Below are 17,617 nucleotides of genomic sequence, written 5' to 3'. Positions count from 1 at the left end.
GAGAATCCGCACAAGTGAGTCCCGTGTCGGCTTGATATGTAGTCGGTGATTTGGTCAGCGCGAAAGAGGGCAGGGCGTTCAAATCCTGACCGCTTCCCTCTCTTTTTTTTCTTCCTTTTTTCTTTTTTCTTTTGCGGAAGACGTTCTTTGAAATGTCTCGAAGAAAAGCGAAACACTGACGAAAGGCTTCCCACATAGACCAGTGTGTGATGTAGGTTTTAAGTGCGTTGATTGAATATATCAACGCATATATATATATATATATATATATATATATATATATATATATATATATATATATATATATATATATATATATATATATATATATATATATATACTTATTTTTTATTTATTTATTTATTTATTTTTTTTTTTAATTAAACCTCTTCCCCCCGACAGGTGTGGTTTCGAGCAACAATCAATAAATAAACTGAAGACGGGGCAGAAGACTGCGCTCGTCAAAGGATGTGGTCTAAGCAAACAGCAGCGTGTTTTCCCAGAAGACCACTCATAACTAAATAATGAGCAAACAAAGACGCATTCTGTCCACTCGACACTCACTTGCCTGCAGGCATCTCATAATACAAAAACAGGAACACTCGAATGCATTTTCTCAACCACCTATTCGTCACGCTTATGGCCGAGCTAATACAATTGCAAACCTCCGCGATCCAATCGCGTTCTTCTTTCTTTTGGGTTGGTGTAATATTAACGAGCCCTTTACCCTACAATAGAACCATCTAAGTTGTATACTATCTTGTTGCACTTTGTTACATTTAGATTTATGACCGAATGCAAAGTGCGTTAGAAATAAAAAAAAATGTATTATTAGCTATTTGAATTTAATTATTGTGAGAGTGGTGCATAAGACACTTGTGGTATATGTTGAAGAGAATACAGCTTTAGTGATGGATGAGTCATACAAGGTGTTCATACCAAACTCAAACTATACCAATGGATATAAACTTTGGTTAACTAACTGTCTGATGGTCAGGTTTCGTAACGTTACCCTCCTGCCTTATGGTAACAAGTGCAACCTCAAAAAAGTATGTAAAATGCATCCTGGAAGAGCAAAAGCAAATTCAAAATGAAAATCTATCCAGAAGATGAGCCTGGAAGCAGATAAAATGCTGTGATGTTTTGGTGACATTTATTATTTATTTTCTGGTAAAGTTCACGGCCATAAATTTATAATGAGTGCATCTCCCCCTCCATGGGGGTTTTCACTCTTTAGACTTGATCACCTGAGGTAGATTTGAATTCAATATCGGATGTATACGGATGTAGGATTTCTTCTTCTTTTTTTTCTTTTTTTTTTTTTTTTTACCAAAGTGTGCTTCCTCACAGCGGAAATAATGTAATTCTGTGTTGAATGTTTTTGTATTTCCAACAAGAGGCCATAAGGTCAGTATTAAAACAACATCTCTGAAGCAGGTATTGGCTGCATTCTTAACATGCCATTGGACTGGGGTTTATACTGACATGTAGGCATCAACAATGTTAATGCCTACTCACTCTATTCATGGCTTCTGAAATGGCGACGTGTACATGTCAGCATGTATAAAAATAAATTAGACATGGTCGCAATAGACACAACTTGGGTCCAGCATGCAGACGTTGGGGAAGCCATTAAAATCATAGGCTCCAGCATACATGTTTATACAGTAGTTGGGGGAAAGAATATTCCTGCAGGCTGTTCTCTGTACCTGCCAACAGTGAGACATAGCAGACGCTGCTAGAGGTGTTCAGCACACACTGCACCAGGCAGAAAATCCTTCCCTAACAATTTTGGCATGCTGTTATTTGTTGTTTGTCAAATTGTGATATAAAAGCGTAGTAAAAACGCATAAACAAATCAAATTATCGCAAGTCCTTCGTGTGCAACGAGCTGGATTGTCAACATCCACATAGTCCAGTTATGCTTTGCATATGTTAAGGGTGTAGCTAAAATTGACCTGCACTGACATCGACTTATAGTATTAATTCAAAGACTTGCAATGCCCCACAGCAGCCGAAAACATATAATTCCATCACCAAATTGTGTGTGAGCACAAAATTCCCAAAGTTTTTCAAACTGTCCTAGGGCTTAGTTTCAGTTTATCGCCCAAGCATCACTGAGCAGTGTCTGGTGCTGAACTGTTGAGCTCCAGGTCAAAGATGAGACTGAGCATTATGGCAGATAAAGCATGGCAAACAAAAGTTTTATCCCTGCTAAAGTATTTTCAGTAATATAAGTAATTTTGCAAAGGCTGTGCATGAGCGTGTGTGTGTGTGTGTGTGTGTGTGTGTGTGTGTGCGTGTGCGTGTGCGTGTGTGTGTGTGTGTGTGTGTGTGTGTGTGTGACTGAAACAGTGGTACAAAGGGCATGTACAGCGATCTAACAAAATCTCTTAAATCCCTTTTGCTACATTTTTTAAAACATAGTGAAATTTTCATAACTCTGAAACAGCACTCTGAACAATGTGCAGCTTTGCTAGGGCAATCTGGTCCAAATTTGACAAGGCTCGGTCTGGTGATTTTAGAAGAAAACTGCTCCTGTTTTGATGTATTATGATGGATACGAAAGATGTTGCAATGTCTCCCTTCCATATGTCTTTGCAAACAGATTTAAAGTTTTATAAATATGTGCGTGGTACGCTGCAGGGCACACTCTAACTGGTGCCACAGAAAGAAAGACAGTTGCCCATTAGCACAGAATGAGACAAGCTGGCCGCCCCACCCCCACAGCACAGCACAGCACATTCACACCGAAGATCCAAACTGGGATGACCCATGGCTGGAAGGAGGCCTCTATGCATTGAAAATTAATTGCACTCAGTGAGGGCAGGAGCAATAAAAAGATAACAAGGAGCAGCTTAGCAGGAGTGCAGCTGATGACAAGAAGCGGCAAAGACAGAGATCCACCAGGGACATCTGGTGGACAGGTGTGTCAAGATTGGTTCTAGGAATCCACCCAGTGCACCTGGGGTCCATCTTGTCAGTCTTCTCCTCAAGTTTGTCCTACTTTTAGCTCCGTCCGCCTCCCTTGACAGATATAAAGAAAATTGAAGAGGGTACAATTTAGGCACATCCAATCAATTTCAGTGTCATCTGAGGACAGGAGAGAATAAAGACAGAAGGAGACGTCGCAGAGCGTGATTTACATAGCACGAAACCATCAGCTGCCTCACAATGTAATATTCTCTGTCTGCTGGTTTACAACTGGTCCACAGTAGGTGGGTGTTTGTACCTCTTACAATAACAGACACATTTTTGCACATTGAAGACAATTTTTGATTGGTTATTTCTAAAGCACATATTGCTGTATTTCAAGCTTTGCACTGTATGAACAACAGATGTTATGACAAACCCATTGACAGTGTGGTTTTCGTTACTGAATATGACGTGTAAAGAAAGAATGCCTATACGTAACATCAAAGACTATATTTTTAGATCACTCCTACCTCGATTGTCAGCTGGTTACTTTGTACTTTAAATCACCCCCAGTTCCTCTACATCCTCATTTATGCATTGTCATTTATTTTGTTTGCTGGAAACATTATGGCACTGTTGCATTGCACAGTCAAAAAATTGATTACGCTTACATCCAAAGTAATAGTCCTTAAAATAGAAACCTTATCAGACGAACCAAATACACACGGTGGGAGCAGACTGCATCTCTGTGAATGTACGTGTCCTCCATATATTCCTTAGCGAAGGGTTTAGCTGTGTTCGCAGGGATGCGACAGGGAAAAAAAACACAAAGTAATGCTTCAAGCGCCTCCTACTGGTGTAAGCGAGAGATAATAAAATGAAACCGTGGTTTGAGGTCTCCAGTTCAGTCTGCCTTGAGGTCTCGCTCATTATACCGAGACGGTTTTCTCTGAATTGTTGGTGTTCTAAGGAAGGCTAAAAAAAAGACTTTAAACGTCATGTGACTGTCCGTCAGAAGCAGAATGCACTTCATACAAGCATGTTGAGTTGTTTTTAACAACCATTTTAAATGTGTACCTCCAAGATATGCGTGCCTCACTTATCTGATAGATAACTCATCAAAACAGGAGTAATAGCATCAGCATGACAATTTTGATCAATCAGTCATCTTCTCATTGATTGGATTTGCTCACTCTACAGCCAGAATTACAGAGGTCATAGTCATTCCTTCATTTTCCATATCTGCACTCAGGGTCGCCAGGGTTTGCTGGAGCCTATCCACGCATCATCAGGTGAAGGCAGGGTTACACTCATGTCGCCAATTCGACGCAGTAAGAAATAACATTATTTATTAACATTATTTTATTTTCCTATTTGCAGTTTTTCATTTGCACCCCCTAAAAAAACAGATGGTGATAAGGTTACATAAACCTGTAGAGGGGTTTCAAACAAATGCCATTTTAGACTAACAGAATGTGCACTATACTGATACTGTATTGAATTTGTCAAATATTGCAACAAAAAAAAGACATCAGTGGATTATCTAAGAAATGGAAAGTTTTGTCAAAACTTTGTCATTCTCATGTCTTAAATTATGAAAAGAAGCAGGCTGTGAGAAGCTTTAGAAAAAAATAGCAGCGCCACCTCCTAATAATTGCTTTTTCTAGTTGAATAAGCAAGACGATTAGTTACTTAAGTGCTTTGACAAACAAGAGGGAGTCGAGGTGCTCTCACTTTGACCACAACCACAAAAAGACTTCAAATATGGACATGTACATCCCATTCATCTGTAGGTTCAATTTTCCCCATAGCAGACACAGCCAGAACACCTGACTACCACCTCAACACCAGCTTTTCCTGGTTATATCACTCATAAAAGTTGACCACTCCATTAGTCTCTGCTGGTTGGATTATTAAAAGGTGTCAAATGCTTGGAACCATCTTTTTGATGTGTGATATTTTTCACAGGGCCTACAATACCACATGTCAGGACAGCAGTCTGCCAGAATGGTGACCTTTGCAGTACTACCTGTGGAAAAATGGGGATAAACCAAGAGTTAAGGAATACAATGGAACAATAAACTGAAGGTCCTCATGTGTCACATATTGTGATGACTTCCATTAGATGGGGACCTCAGTAATATTGCCTCCATAATTCATTCATTTGAATCAGTCTGATGTTTGAAACAGTTTTCTATGAAAAGTGAGCGCTATAGCACAGAATCAAGTCAGAATCCACAAGCTGTAATTACTCTCAGTCCTTGACAGAGTTGCTGCAAACACTGTTGAGGTTTTCAAGAGGAATTGTACAGGCACAGTAGGGTCACATAACTCAACCCCAGCTGTCAGAAATGGTTAGTTTCCTAGGACTGGCTCTGTGGGATTTTACAATTAGAAACATTTGTATTCCAAAGACTGTGAGTTAGATGAAAAGGCTTCTTAGGAAAAGCAATTGATGTGGTAATCAGTTATTTCACATCTACAACTAGTCGCACAGTCTGACAGCAGCTGCCAGAAATGATGAACTCTGTAGTGCTGTCTGTTGTGTGATAACGACACGAGGAAAGATGAAGCTGAAATAATGATGAACAGATCGCACAGCCGATAAAAACACATTCACATCATTTTGATGCTTTGAACAAATCCTTGAGCCTAAATTGTTATATTGCATTATTACTACTGTGTAATTATTTATACTAAACACAGTCAAATGACTAAATGAGAATCCCATTTCAACATATTTTATTACGGTTCAGACAGTTAAAATATGAGACAGCCTCACATAATCAACTGTATGATGCTGCCTCTATGGTAATAATCATTCAATAATGAAGTAAGAACCAAGGATTGCAGCAGACTATAAGACAATGACATGAAATACATGAAGCACAGTTTCTTGCATCAAACAAAACAATGCATATTTTTTATTCAGTTCAGTGAACCAGTTTATTGAAATGTGTTTAAAGAAGTCCTAGTACCCCATACTCAGACTCTCAATTAAAAATGAATGAATCCTCCAACCAGATATAGTTAGCTCTTTGTTAACAGCCTCCCACTTGGTTTTAGCTCCCTGCCAAACCTGATGCTTTGTTTTCTTCCAAACAAAAACAAGGCTGTGATGAGGTGGTCTCAGAGAATGGAAGAACCTGAACCTGCCTGCAGGTGTTGTAACTTATCTTAGAGATGAATCAGTGGTCTTTGTGACATCTGCAAAGTGAGTTTTAGCTTATTTTTCCTGAAAGTGGAGCAAGCAAAAAAAAAAAAAAAGTCTTCTTGTTGTTTCTGGGGAGATCGTTTCCCGAGAGAAACACATACAGTTATTTGAAAACATTTGTGTCACAACTTTAAATGGGAGCTTCTCTGAACACTTTGAATATGCTAACCTCAAATAATTTAATGGAGACTTTCCATGTGATCATTAGGGTTAAATTAGAAAACAGGTGCAGAGGTTTTTAAGGGTGAACAACTGAGTTTTCTAGCATACTTGTTGCTCTGACTCCCTTTTTTCTGGCCCTCTGCTTCCCATAGATATGCTAAAAATGTTTATCTGTATCTTCTGTGGACAGCGTTTGTAACAGCTTACGTGAGCTCAAATTGGCTTTGGTTCATTACTACTGCCCAGTCAAAGCATCACAAATCTTCTCCAATCTATTCCAGTCCATTTATGTGTCCAGGTATGTCTGATTCCATCAGTACACATTAAAAATCCTTTCAGCAATTTCCTCCATGCCCTTCAAACTAGATCATGTACTTCTGATGAGTCAGGATAAGAACTTAACCAGTGACATGACATGTATAATTTTATATTAGTTGTGGAGTTTTGGCATGGAAGAATTCCTTCTTCCATGCCAAAAAGCGTGGTAAGTCCAGAGGAGATTGATTTTTTTCCCTTTTACATTCCATTACATCTAGTCCAGACTGAGGGCAGAATAAAGATATGAAGCAAAGCATTCCGCTCACTGCTTTTCATTTTACCAATATCGCATCCATAATTCCAACACTGATGTTAAAACAAAAAAGATACAAACACACAGAGAATTAATCTCTTTAATGGTAAAATAAATAAATAAATAAATAAAATAAAATAATAATTATAATAATAAAAGTTTGACAGATTTTGCTTTCCCCAAAGTCTAGATCTGATTGGATTTCAGCTTGGATTATTTCCCTCCAGTGACACAGGAATTTTGATAATGAGGAGCCTCAGCTAAGGCTTATGCCAGAGTCTGCAGTAATACCAGGTGATTCAAGCTGTTATCTAAAAATATCCCCTTCATCAAACAGCGGCATATTATTTTTAAAAGATTTTTTAAAATCTAATGGTATGCTTCATGCTTCGTTCTGTGTAATGTATTTCCTGAAGTACATCATCATATCAGACACCAGTCCTCCACTGTCTTGATTTCCTGGCTCATTATGTATTATACCTCTCGGGGACTCAGGCAATTACTTGGCCAAATGTGAATAAACTAAATTGTTTACCAAGTGATGCAGCAGTAATTTCCATTTCCATCAACTGTATCATCCAGATATATGGGATGTGTAACTAATAACATTTTCCTATTTATTGCAAATGAGCCCATTTACAATACCTGCTATATACATATCTTTCCATGCAAGTGTTACTTTTCTGACAGGATATTTCCAATTTTCTGAAATCAACCAACAAATATGAAGTTGTTAAGTTGCCCCTGAAAAAAGATTTGGTTATGATTGATTTGTTTGTAATAAATGCAACACTTGTGATTTATATAAGGTTTTTGAACCAAAGTAAAAGCCATGCTGAAATGTATAAAATGGCACATTTGAAGGTCCCACACGAGGCCAAATGCACCTCAGCAATGCTCTTGTGACAGTAATAGGCACCTCTCGTCTGGAATGAGAAGTCCATCCCACTCCTTAGCCCGCTCCACGTTGTGTGCTGAAATGTATTGCTCTGGATGTCACAAAGATCACTGACACCTCCCCCAGGCTTCTGACAACAACCCAGCCAGGTGTTCATGCAACCTCAAAGCCCACTGTTGTTGTTTTTTTGTGTTGTTGTTTGGTTTTGTTTTGCTCCCTTCACATATGTCAGGATATGGAAAAGCACCAATTTTAGCAGGAGGCTGTCGGAAGCACAATAAACATGCCTTTTCTTCCATGTGTCTTCAAATGAGTGCTGCTCCACTGGAATCTGTGATGGAAAATAAAGATCTGCAAATTAATCTAATGTTGGGCCTTTAAAGTAATTTACTACATGTTTTATTTATGGTTGCCTAAACTGTGCCGGTCTAAACTACACGTAGGTGTAAATCTAGAAGCAAGAGGAAGGGATATCTTCTCATTAGGGTTTGCCCACCTGGTTTATTTGCACAGCTGTTTTGGGGCCATATTTTCAGTCAAACGTATTATGTTGCAGCCCATCAAGGTCAGTTTTTACATGTGAGTTATATGTTTTTGCAGGTATTTTCTCCTATAGGTCAGGTTCAGGGTGTGTATCTACTGCAAGAGTGTGGTTTCAATGATAGGCGAACCTCCCTTCAGTGTTGTAAAACAAGATACCCCTTTGTTACAAATGCCTAAAATAGCTAAGATTTAATGGGGCCAAGGTCTAACAGAGGAGGAGTAGAGAGAGGATTTTTGTTTGAAGTCATACTCTTTTATTTCAGTCTTTAATATATGTGTTTAAAAAAAAAACACACATTTAATGTGTCAATGTTAGGTAATTGCATCCATTTCAATTTACATCTCACATCATCTAATCATTTAAAAAAAAAAAAAAAAAAAAAAAACATATTTAGGAGTTGGAATAAAACTATCACATCAAATTATTGATTGTAATATATTTATTATTTGCCGTTTGTTCCTAGTTACTTTTGGTGTCTAGACCAGAGCACCTGACAATGCTAAAGTCTGGGCCTAGCTTCCATTCACCCACCATTCAGTCACCTGTCGTGACTCTGAACATCGTACAGACGAGAAAAAGTTCATAACATTAGAGTTGAACAACTGTGGAACATGAAGGTCACTAAGGGGATGTGTAGCACAGCACCTAGAATCCATATAGAGAGCCACTGGAAAAGAAGATGCTTGACAGTTTTATTCTATAGTTTTCAAAACTGAGTTCTGCTCTCTCACTCTATTTCTTCTGTTAGTAGTAAACACGAGAAAAGAAAAAAAAAACATTAGCAAGGCCAAAAAAAGGCAGAGTGCATTAAAAGGTCATGTTTGAAAGAAGTCACATCATGGCTACATTGATATTCAAATGTCAATGCAAATGTCATGCAGAAGGCAAGAAAGCAACAATGCAATATGATGAATTCACTTAACTTTACATTCTTAAGGTATTCACATTTCTTTTTAACAGGGTGCTCTCAAAGCATCACAACTTTTATATCATAAAAACACAAAAATTACAAAATTCAGAGCAATTGTAAATCTTTTTGATTTTGTTTTTATGAAAGTGTTTTAAAGTTCTTTATGACTCAGTTGTCAAGCCAGCTTACAACAAACTATAATTTTCCTCTAGATTTACAAAAGCAGATAAAATTACGGCTAACGCTTCATCATCACGTGATTATGTATTTTATAACAATACCTTCATGCCCACTTTTTGCAATTCACGTCACTCAGAACAGTAAAATCATCATGTCTACAGCAACAAAACTACTGAGCCTCACACATAGAAAACGGTCTAGAAACAAAAGGCACAATCAACACAAAGCTTGGTTCTACATCACAGAAATATAGACAGAGAGGTCGACGCTGCCAAGTCATCCGATGTGTTTGTGTCATAAGAGTGGTGGCTTATTCACTTCAAAAGCGGTTGTGTCTTTTGTAGAGGACAGCAGCTGCAGCCAGAACAACAACCACTGCCAGAGACAGGATGCCCACAGCTATCCCCAGTCCCATCCTCGGGTCAGAGTCCAAGTCACTGCTGGATGCGACTGCTGGCAACACAACCACAGGAGTGGCACGTTCATCACAAGTCAACTCACACAGACCGGTGCAATTAAAACTAGACCTGAGAGAGCGGAGTGGTGGATATGCCGCCAGCTACTCACTACATTTTGGCGTAACAAGACAGAGTTCATGTAGAAGATTAACATTTTTAATATAATTACAATCTTATTGAATATTTTAATATATGATTAAAAATAGGGAATAAATACAGAAGATGGGGAATTTGAACATGTCCTACCTTCCTCCTTAGGCATTAGTGCTGTAATGGAAAAGATAAAGGGAGAAAATGAGATAGTGAGCAAGGGATTTTTTTTTAAATATGCAAGAAGTAACTCAGTTTCATATAAAATTTCTCAAATTCAGCAGTTTGGTTAACATGGGGGAAGTGTCCAGAGAGGCAAAAGTAAAACTATAGATTAAAATACAGACATGCCACAAGTGGAGTTCTTAAAATATCGAACATTTGTTATGATTTCTGTACTTCAACATCAAGATAATTTACTGAATGAAGTATAACAGTATACTTACTTTGCAGTCATATGTTATTACACATTTGCAGTTTAGATAGTTTCTAATTAAGATAATCCAATTATTAACAATCATTATGGGTCACAGACTTTATAGTGAGTCACAAACTGGATTGTGAATTAATTCTGTGGATGGATGGAATTTTCCATGTTTATCCTAGTTCACACATTGTTTTTGAATTTGTTATCAAGCGAGGTACTGCCACAAATGCATGTTACTTTTTTTGTTTTACCAAATCAAACCCTTATGCAGATTCTACAGGTCTAATTTTCCACATAATTTAATATTTTTGAAAAAGATAAATACATATGGATGAACACAAGCACTTGGATTCAACATTACATATACCGTATATGTTTAAAAAAATATGTATATATATCATTAAGTTTAGTCTCATTTCATTTATGCAACAACAAACGACAACACTTACTATTGTCATTCCTGGTGACTATAGGGATTGATGAGGACAGGGTGGTGGTTTCTGATGTGCCGGTGGACTGGACGTCTCTCTTCCTTCTGTTGCCACATTGCTGTAAACAGAGGAACCATGACGATATCCTGCCATATTACAGTGAGAAATGTGCACATTCCTAACCTTGAAGGTGCTGCAGGTGCTGACTTCGCAGAGCCTGGTGACACAGTGCAGGTAGTAGGTGGACACGGTCTCATTCTGCTGCTCGAGGAACCTGAAGGCGGGGAAGGAGAAGCGGGAGTTGTGGCTCTCTCCGTTCTCAAGCATCGTAGTCATCTGGTCCTGAGAACACCTGTTTGATGTGGAGAAAACACATTGGTCTTAACATTGGTCTTGATGGCGTCTACCGGGAAAGATTTGAAGGAACTTACGAGATAAAGAGGTTGAAAAAGGTGGAGTTGTTTGGAGAAGGAGACATGGAGGCATAGCAACGATCCATGAGGACATGATACCTGGATGAGGAGAACAATCAGCATTCGAGCTTGTGCTGCTGCACTCTACTCAATAGCATGTGACACACCATCACTGCATTTACATTCTGTGCACCTTTCCCAATGAATATCTAATGCCTCGAGATTTAAGTATTGAAGGTTTCTTACTGATCAGTAAGGTTAGCTGCTTGGACCTGAACATAGACACTGCTCCTTAACTCCAAGCCCAGTGCCGGTATGACGAGAGGAGTGGTGAAGTCGGCATCCTGTTAAAACAAAATTGTATGAAATGACCTGACAGCAATTTCTCTTCAACAGTCTCTCAGATCTACCAATAAAAAGCAAATTAAAGAAAGATTTGAAAGAAAACTCACCCAAGAATTGAGAAGTGAAACCATATTTGTAAAATCAGTGACTAGAACAAGTGTAAAACAGAGACGCTTTCCTGCAAATGGACCGCTTTAATGTATAGATGAAACTGTGCAAATTAATTATCAATTCATTTCAAAACCACCCATAAAGCCAAAATTCTCAATCAATGATGTAATAATGTGTAATAATTATTAATATTATTATTTAATAGCAACTGGATTTCCAATAAGTTTTTTATTTATTTATTTGTTTAGCCAATATGGCTAAACAAATAAATAAATATGAGTTCTTTTGTTCATGTCAACTATTTTAAGTGTTCAAAGTTGGCTTCAGCCAACGCCTTTTCAGACAGTGTACTGTAAATTATTATATTTCAAATATATTATATTAACAAATTCTAATAATAATCAAAAACATATATTAAAAATAATAATAATTAAACCATACACATTATACACATGAATGTTGTTGGCAGACATCTTTTCAGGATGACTCTTAAAAACTGCCAGACAGTCCTTGTGGGTTTTTTTCCCCCACTGAGCCAATGCAGCCCTGGCTCTACCTTCCTCACTTCCCATTTCGTCACCTCAACATTCCTCACTTACACTATAGAGATCCATGCTCAAAGTGCTGATAAAGCTCCCATTGTTGTCCTTCACTGCAATGGAAGACGCTGACCTAGATGTGACAGGGGGAGAGGTGTCAGAGTTTGGGAGGGGTTCCGCTGGTCAAGCCAAGTGGGAATGCAGGTTACTTCACACACAGATTGGATTTCCACCGAAAACTGCCATTGCATCATGAAAATCAAGTTTAAGGCCAAATCAAAATAGAAGCCCTTCCACTTGACCTTACTGTGAGAATATGGTGTAAGAATAGTCATTGGGTTTTATAGCCTGGGGTCAAACTTTGGAACACAATGAAAAATAAATCTTCCCAAATCAAGAGTTATTTGGACATTGATGCAAATAGCTCATTCTGCAATAAAATTGAAAACCTCATCAATGCAATTTAAGTTTAGCCAATCTGCTAATATTTTTTTTGATGGTGTTAAATTTTATCTTACAAATAGCTTGACAGAAATCATTTATAGCATACCAGTAATGTAAACATCCCCAGATAGCAACCTAAACTCTTGATTACTTACCATTTCAATGGCATATTTTTTGCAAGGCAACAACATGTCTGGGCATTCATAGCAGTCATCTTAAAGAATAGCTAGAGTTCTTACACGTCCACTTGGGTGTTGTTGACAAGATACTCCAGAGGGTAGGCACAAGAGTAATAATATTTGAGCTCGGCATTATAGGTGACTACCCCTGTAGTTGGATCATTCGAGTGCACCACTCCGCTGATGTTAACTGTCTGGACGTTGGAGAAGTCAGCAAAGATCCCCGTGCCAACGGCGCTGCTGGTCTGGAGGCGTATTTAACGTGAAGTCAAGCACAGAGAGACAAAAAAGAGATTGCCCTGAGAAAATGTCCACCATTCTCCACTGTGACAATGCGACCTGTACAACTTACTACTAACCACAAAGGTGCTGCCACAAGCATTTGTTTTGTTGATTGGAAAGGAGAACCTGACCACGGGCGGGGTGACCGATTCATCCAAGGTTCCTTTGCACTCTGGGTTGTCGAAGAGGTGGTTGAGGAAGAGAAGCGACGCGTTGTAGCCGGTGTACACGACAGGACAGATCTGAATCGCCAGGCCGATGGTGGACGTGCCGCATTCCACTGAGATGTCGGTGTACTCTAAATGGACAGGGGATATAATTCACTCAGCTTTTTCAGCAACAGTCAAAATCCTCTCCCTGACATTCAAATTTGAACTGTAATTTCAATTGTCCTCATTCACTGTCATTATTATAATAAATATTTTTGAAAATCTGGCCCTGAGTGAAAAAGCAATAGGCATAGACATTAATAGACAACTGACATTACTGTAACATTTGATGTGGATCAAATTATTAATCTGGAAAAAGAACAAAAAAATAGGATAGATGGAAGCTTTCGCATCGTACCCGGACGACGCAAGTCACTGGTGCATGTGAGCTGACTGCTTTTCGCCACCATCAGTGTCAAGAAGAGGAGGGATACAAGCTTCATCTTTTCCTTCTTGGTTGGAAGCATTTCTGCTATAGATAAAGACAACAACAAGAAGAACAACATACAATCACACATCAGAGGAATCCTGCAGATGCAACTGTTACCTTAGTTGGTACATACTTTCAAATTGCCCAATGACTTTGTCTGCTTTCTCCGCTCGTCTGACTCTCGGATCAATAAGTGGATCACTGAAGTCGTGGTACAAACTCTTATAGCTGTGACTCTTTGCTGTGATTGGTTAGAAACCAGGTCAGTGGCGGATGGTGTATCTGACTTAGGTTAACTTTTTTGGGGGGGAGAACAATTGTTCGGTACAGGGAGTTCCTGAGTCCATACCTTAAGGACAATCAGTGAAACCATACACAGCCAGTCTTTCTCTGACAACAATGGCCCAGCTTCCATTCAGTGACATAAAGATTCCCTTAATATGCCACGATGACACTTCATGAAGTATGTCTTTAATCCCAGAGGGACCAAAGATAATACTTTAGAGCACTTTTTAGCTGAGAGACTACATTTTAACAATGAGAACTAATCCTTTATCTAGAAACAAAGATTATCTCATGGATAAAGATTGTCAAAGATAAAAAAAAAAAAAAAAAAAAAAAAAACAGTTTGTCTTAAATATGCAGAGTAGGGAAGTAATTTCGAAGCCAAATCTTAAATTGTGTAAATTATGTAATGTGTAGATTTGAGTAGTTTTTTTTTACGTCCTGATTCTAGTTTTCTTACACTTAACAGGAAAAAAAACAAACATTTTTTATTTATTTAACCACTGGTGCACCAACAAAAACCTAAAACTGCTGAATGGTTAGTTTAGCAAAAAAAATAAAATAAAATAAAAAAAAGTGTAAAAAAGCAGTAAATTAATTTATCCTTCAGAATTGTTTTAATTTGCCTGTTTGTCTCAAGTATCAATCATGCAGACAGATATAGGTTTCAAAATTACATAAAGTTACAATAAGCTTGTATACACCAGTAAAGCTGTGACAGAAGCCAGAAACTTGAAACCAAAAACATTTTCTCATCTCACCAGAATGTTTTTATATTTGGAGAAACTTTTCCGACAGCAGAAACAATATGCAGTTTTTTGGGTTGGTTTAGTTCTGAGCATTTCTGTAATCTGAAAGGCAAAGCATCTGAGGCAGAATGTAGCAGCATGGAGCAGAGTGTGCGATCCTGCTGCGTTAAGGGGTCTGCCGAGGTGAGGCAGCTGGCAAGGTAAAAGAGGAATAAACACTGGAGATGAGCAAAATTTCATAAAGTATAAAATCAACAATGATCTGTGTGGGTTCATGTGAGGTGTTGTTTGATGTGATACAGAGAAATAACTCAGCGGTTGGCTCAGTTTGCCACAGATTGCAAAGCCACGAGATGAATTAAACACAGGGAGAGAAATTTTTAAATCAAAACCTTATACTTCAAAATGGCTCTATACTGTATAAGCTGTATGTCAAAACTGTATGTTAAACATCTTAATGTATGTGTTTATATGCGTATATGATGTAGTTGAATCAGACTGACTGCAGAGTTATCACTGTCCTCAATATTATCACAATCTTAGCAACTGACTTGTGTTTTATTGCTATTACAAACAACCACAAGTTGGCACATACAACCTAATACTTTCAGATAGATGTTCAGAGACAGAATAAAATGTGTCTCCAGCGATTATTCGGAGACTGTTTTCCACTCTTTCTATGTTACAGAGACTGTCACTTCACATTTATTGGTTTGCCAACTGGTTCTATATGTACTGAATGTGTTGGCCTCATATTGTAAAGGGAATATTGTAATTTGCTCAAGGGGTTCCGAAGTGTCAACAACTGATCTCCAATAAATCTCAGACACGTGAAGGCTTGAATGCACATAAAGGAGAGTGTGAGAGGATAGGCAGGATAGTTTGACCCCAGATTTTTCTTTTTGGAGATAATGGGTGGGTGTAGCTCTTGGACTGATAACCTTATCTCAGTGACCTTTCCAGCAGATTAGTTCACACAATGCACAGTGCTCTGCTCTGCTGTGCTGCCAAAAAGGACGGCTGTTAATTTATATTACATATTCACAACCATCTCAACTTTAATACAAATCCAACATAGACACAATACAGACATCACATCATAATTATACCAACTTGCTTTTCGTTGTAGACCACCACTGACTGAAGATACTGACGTTTGCACTGAAATAACTTGTGCACAAACGTTTTGCCAAGCATTTCTGCCTGCCAATAACATCAACAACATGACCTCGGATAGACATTGAGTTTTTGTGGTTTTGTACAAGGCAGTCAATTAAGAGGTTTTACTAAATATGTACTCCAAACCTGAAACACAGATGGATTACTGAGATTTCAAAAGGAATACTTGAAAATCTTTTGACTGTTATTGAGGAACTTTTTAGTTTTGACAAAACGGGAAGTGACAGCTGCGAACTGCCTTTTGGAATAACTAATGACCAAGAAGTGGAAAAACTGAAGTGGAAAAAGTGACTGTCAACCAATAATGTTTACTGCGAAAGAGACATATGTATGTATGTATGTATGTATGTATTAATTTTTCAACATGCATTTATAAGAAAGAATGTGATCATCAGGGCCAAGTCAGATCTCATTTATAGATTACCTCAAATGCATCTGTAAGCAGTCAGGTTGGGAATTCCTATAGTAGTGCATCATTGAAAGTACACATTACATCCAGGCAATAATTATGACCGCATGTCTTTTTGTTTGTTTGTTTGTTTGTTTTTGGTGCTCTTCTGGTGACCTGTGGTAGTTAAATTACTGAGGAAGTTTTGCTGCCTTTCTTGCACAAGATTTGTTGCATCACAAGAGCTTATAGAAAAAGACAAAACACAATTAAAAAAGACCTCCTTTGGCTTTCACAGATGGCAGCTGCCATCTGTGTGGTCTGAACAGCAGTTGTCTGTTGGAGCAGTCTGTCAGAACTCAGTCCAGGTCTAACAATCAAATGAAAATATAGCCAAACCACAGGAAACAAAACAAATGGTCATATTTATGTATACAAGAGAAATGAATTTAATTGCCACAAATTAATTTGTAGAAGTCTGAAGGGCTGGACCACCAGGGCAAATTAGGCTGTCAGGCCAGATTACAGATAACAGATTAAAGAAAAGTAGAAACAAGGAAAAACTGTGAATATTGGACGACTGATCACCTCCAGACTCAAACAGAAATGAAAAAATGTCTATTTGAAAAAGAAAAAAAATGTTATTTCTGCTGCTGCTGCTCCTGCCATTTGGGAGAGAGGCTAGAATGCCTCCACTTTTACCCTTCCAAGCCGCAGGCACCACCCGAAGGTCAACAGCTGCACCTGCGAGAACGAGTAAAATGAAAGAGCGAGAGGGTGGCGAGGATGAACGAGAGAAAGAGACAGGGTGACAGAAGGTCTCGCACACGGAGGGAAAAGGTGGTGCCTTACACCGCTGACATAACAGCAGCGATGGCACAAACTTATTTATATAAGGTGAAGAAGGAAGAGCCTGAAAAGAGGAAAAAAAAAAGTCATGTACTGCGAGACAAGTTCAACACACTCAGGTTGCTTGGCTTCACTTGGGTGACCAATCACAGGCCAGCTGAACACATATTTGGAAGACATGCAGTGTGTCAGGGGTCGCAGTGAGTGAGAGGGCAGGGAAGCTGAGTCATCTCAGGGGGGGGGGGCTTGGGTGGATGTGCTCCTCTGCTGCTGATGGGTTGAAGACATAAAGAAATGGCGCCGCATCATCAGGGCCGCAGAACGCGCCACCCCACCCTCCCTCTGCCCCCGCCAGGAGGACATCCAGTCCGAAGGCTGCAGAGCCAGGGCAGTCAAAACTGTGAAAGACGTTTC

At 38.7% G+C, this 17,617-nt stretch overlaps 1 protein-coding gene across 2 annotated transcripts; it reads right to left on the bottom strand.

Moving 5' to 3' along the window:
• Positions 1–9,135: 9,135 nt before the first annotated feature.
• On the bottom strand, positions 9,136–13,967 carry LOC142884191 (zona pellucida-like domain-containing protein 1). Of its 2 annotated transcripts, XM_076019708.1 has the most exons (11): positions 13,887–13,967; positions 13,682–13,795; positions 13,192–13,412; positions 12,893–13,077; positions 12,270–12,342; positions 11,461–11,558; positions 11,233–11,313; positions 10,985–11,153; positions 10,820–10,919; positions 10,100–10,120; positions 9,136–9,845 (listed from the first exon to the last, which is right to left on the bottom strand). In XM_076019708.1, the coding sequence occupies exons 2-11, from the start codon at positions 13,788–13,790 to the stop codon at positions 9,715–9,717; spliced, it is 1,188 nt and encodes a 395-aa protein (XP_075875823.1). In that variant the 5' UTR covers positions 13,791–13,795; positions 13,887–13,967; the 3' UTR covers positions 9,136–9,714. The 2 variants fall into 2 exon arrangements, with proteins under 2 accessions (XP_075875823.1, XP_075875822.1); XM_076019707.1 differs by lacking the exons at positions 9,136–9,845; positions 10,100–10,120 and having other exon boundaries at positions 10,773–10,919; positions 13,682–13,792; positions 13,887–13,932.
• Positions 13,968–17,617: the final 3,650 nt, after the last annotated feature.

The sequence above is a fragment of the Nelusetta ayraudi genome, unplaced genomic scaffold, assembly GCF_046127955.1.
Source record: "Nelusetta ayraudi isolate G7.1 ecotype Tasmania unplaced genomic scaffold, CSIRO-AGI_Nayr_v1 ptg000011l, whole genome shotgun sequence".
NCBI classification, from domain to species: Eukaryota; Metazoa; Chordata; class Actinopteri; order Tetraodontiformes; family Monacanthidae; genus Nelusetta; species Nelusetta ayraudi.
This window is presented reverse-complemented; position numbering and strand designations above follow the sequence as displayed.

Bases quoted from the DNA above. Each gene is read 5' to 3' on its own strand.
- LOC142884191 (XM_076019708.1), bottom strand. From the start codon at position 13,790: ATGCTTCCAACCAAGAAGGAAAAGATGAAGCTTGTATCCCTCCTCTTC. The intron at 13,078-13,191 runs GTTAGTAGTAAG...ATACGCCTCCAG, and splicing joins CTTGTGGCAGCACCTTTGTG to ACCAGCAGCGCCGTTGGCAC. The intron at 11,314-11,460 runs GTAAGAAACCTT...CTCCTCATCCAG, and splicing joins GCAGCTAACCTTACTGATCA to GTATCATGTCCTCATGGATC.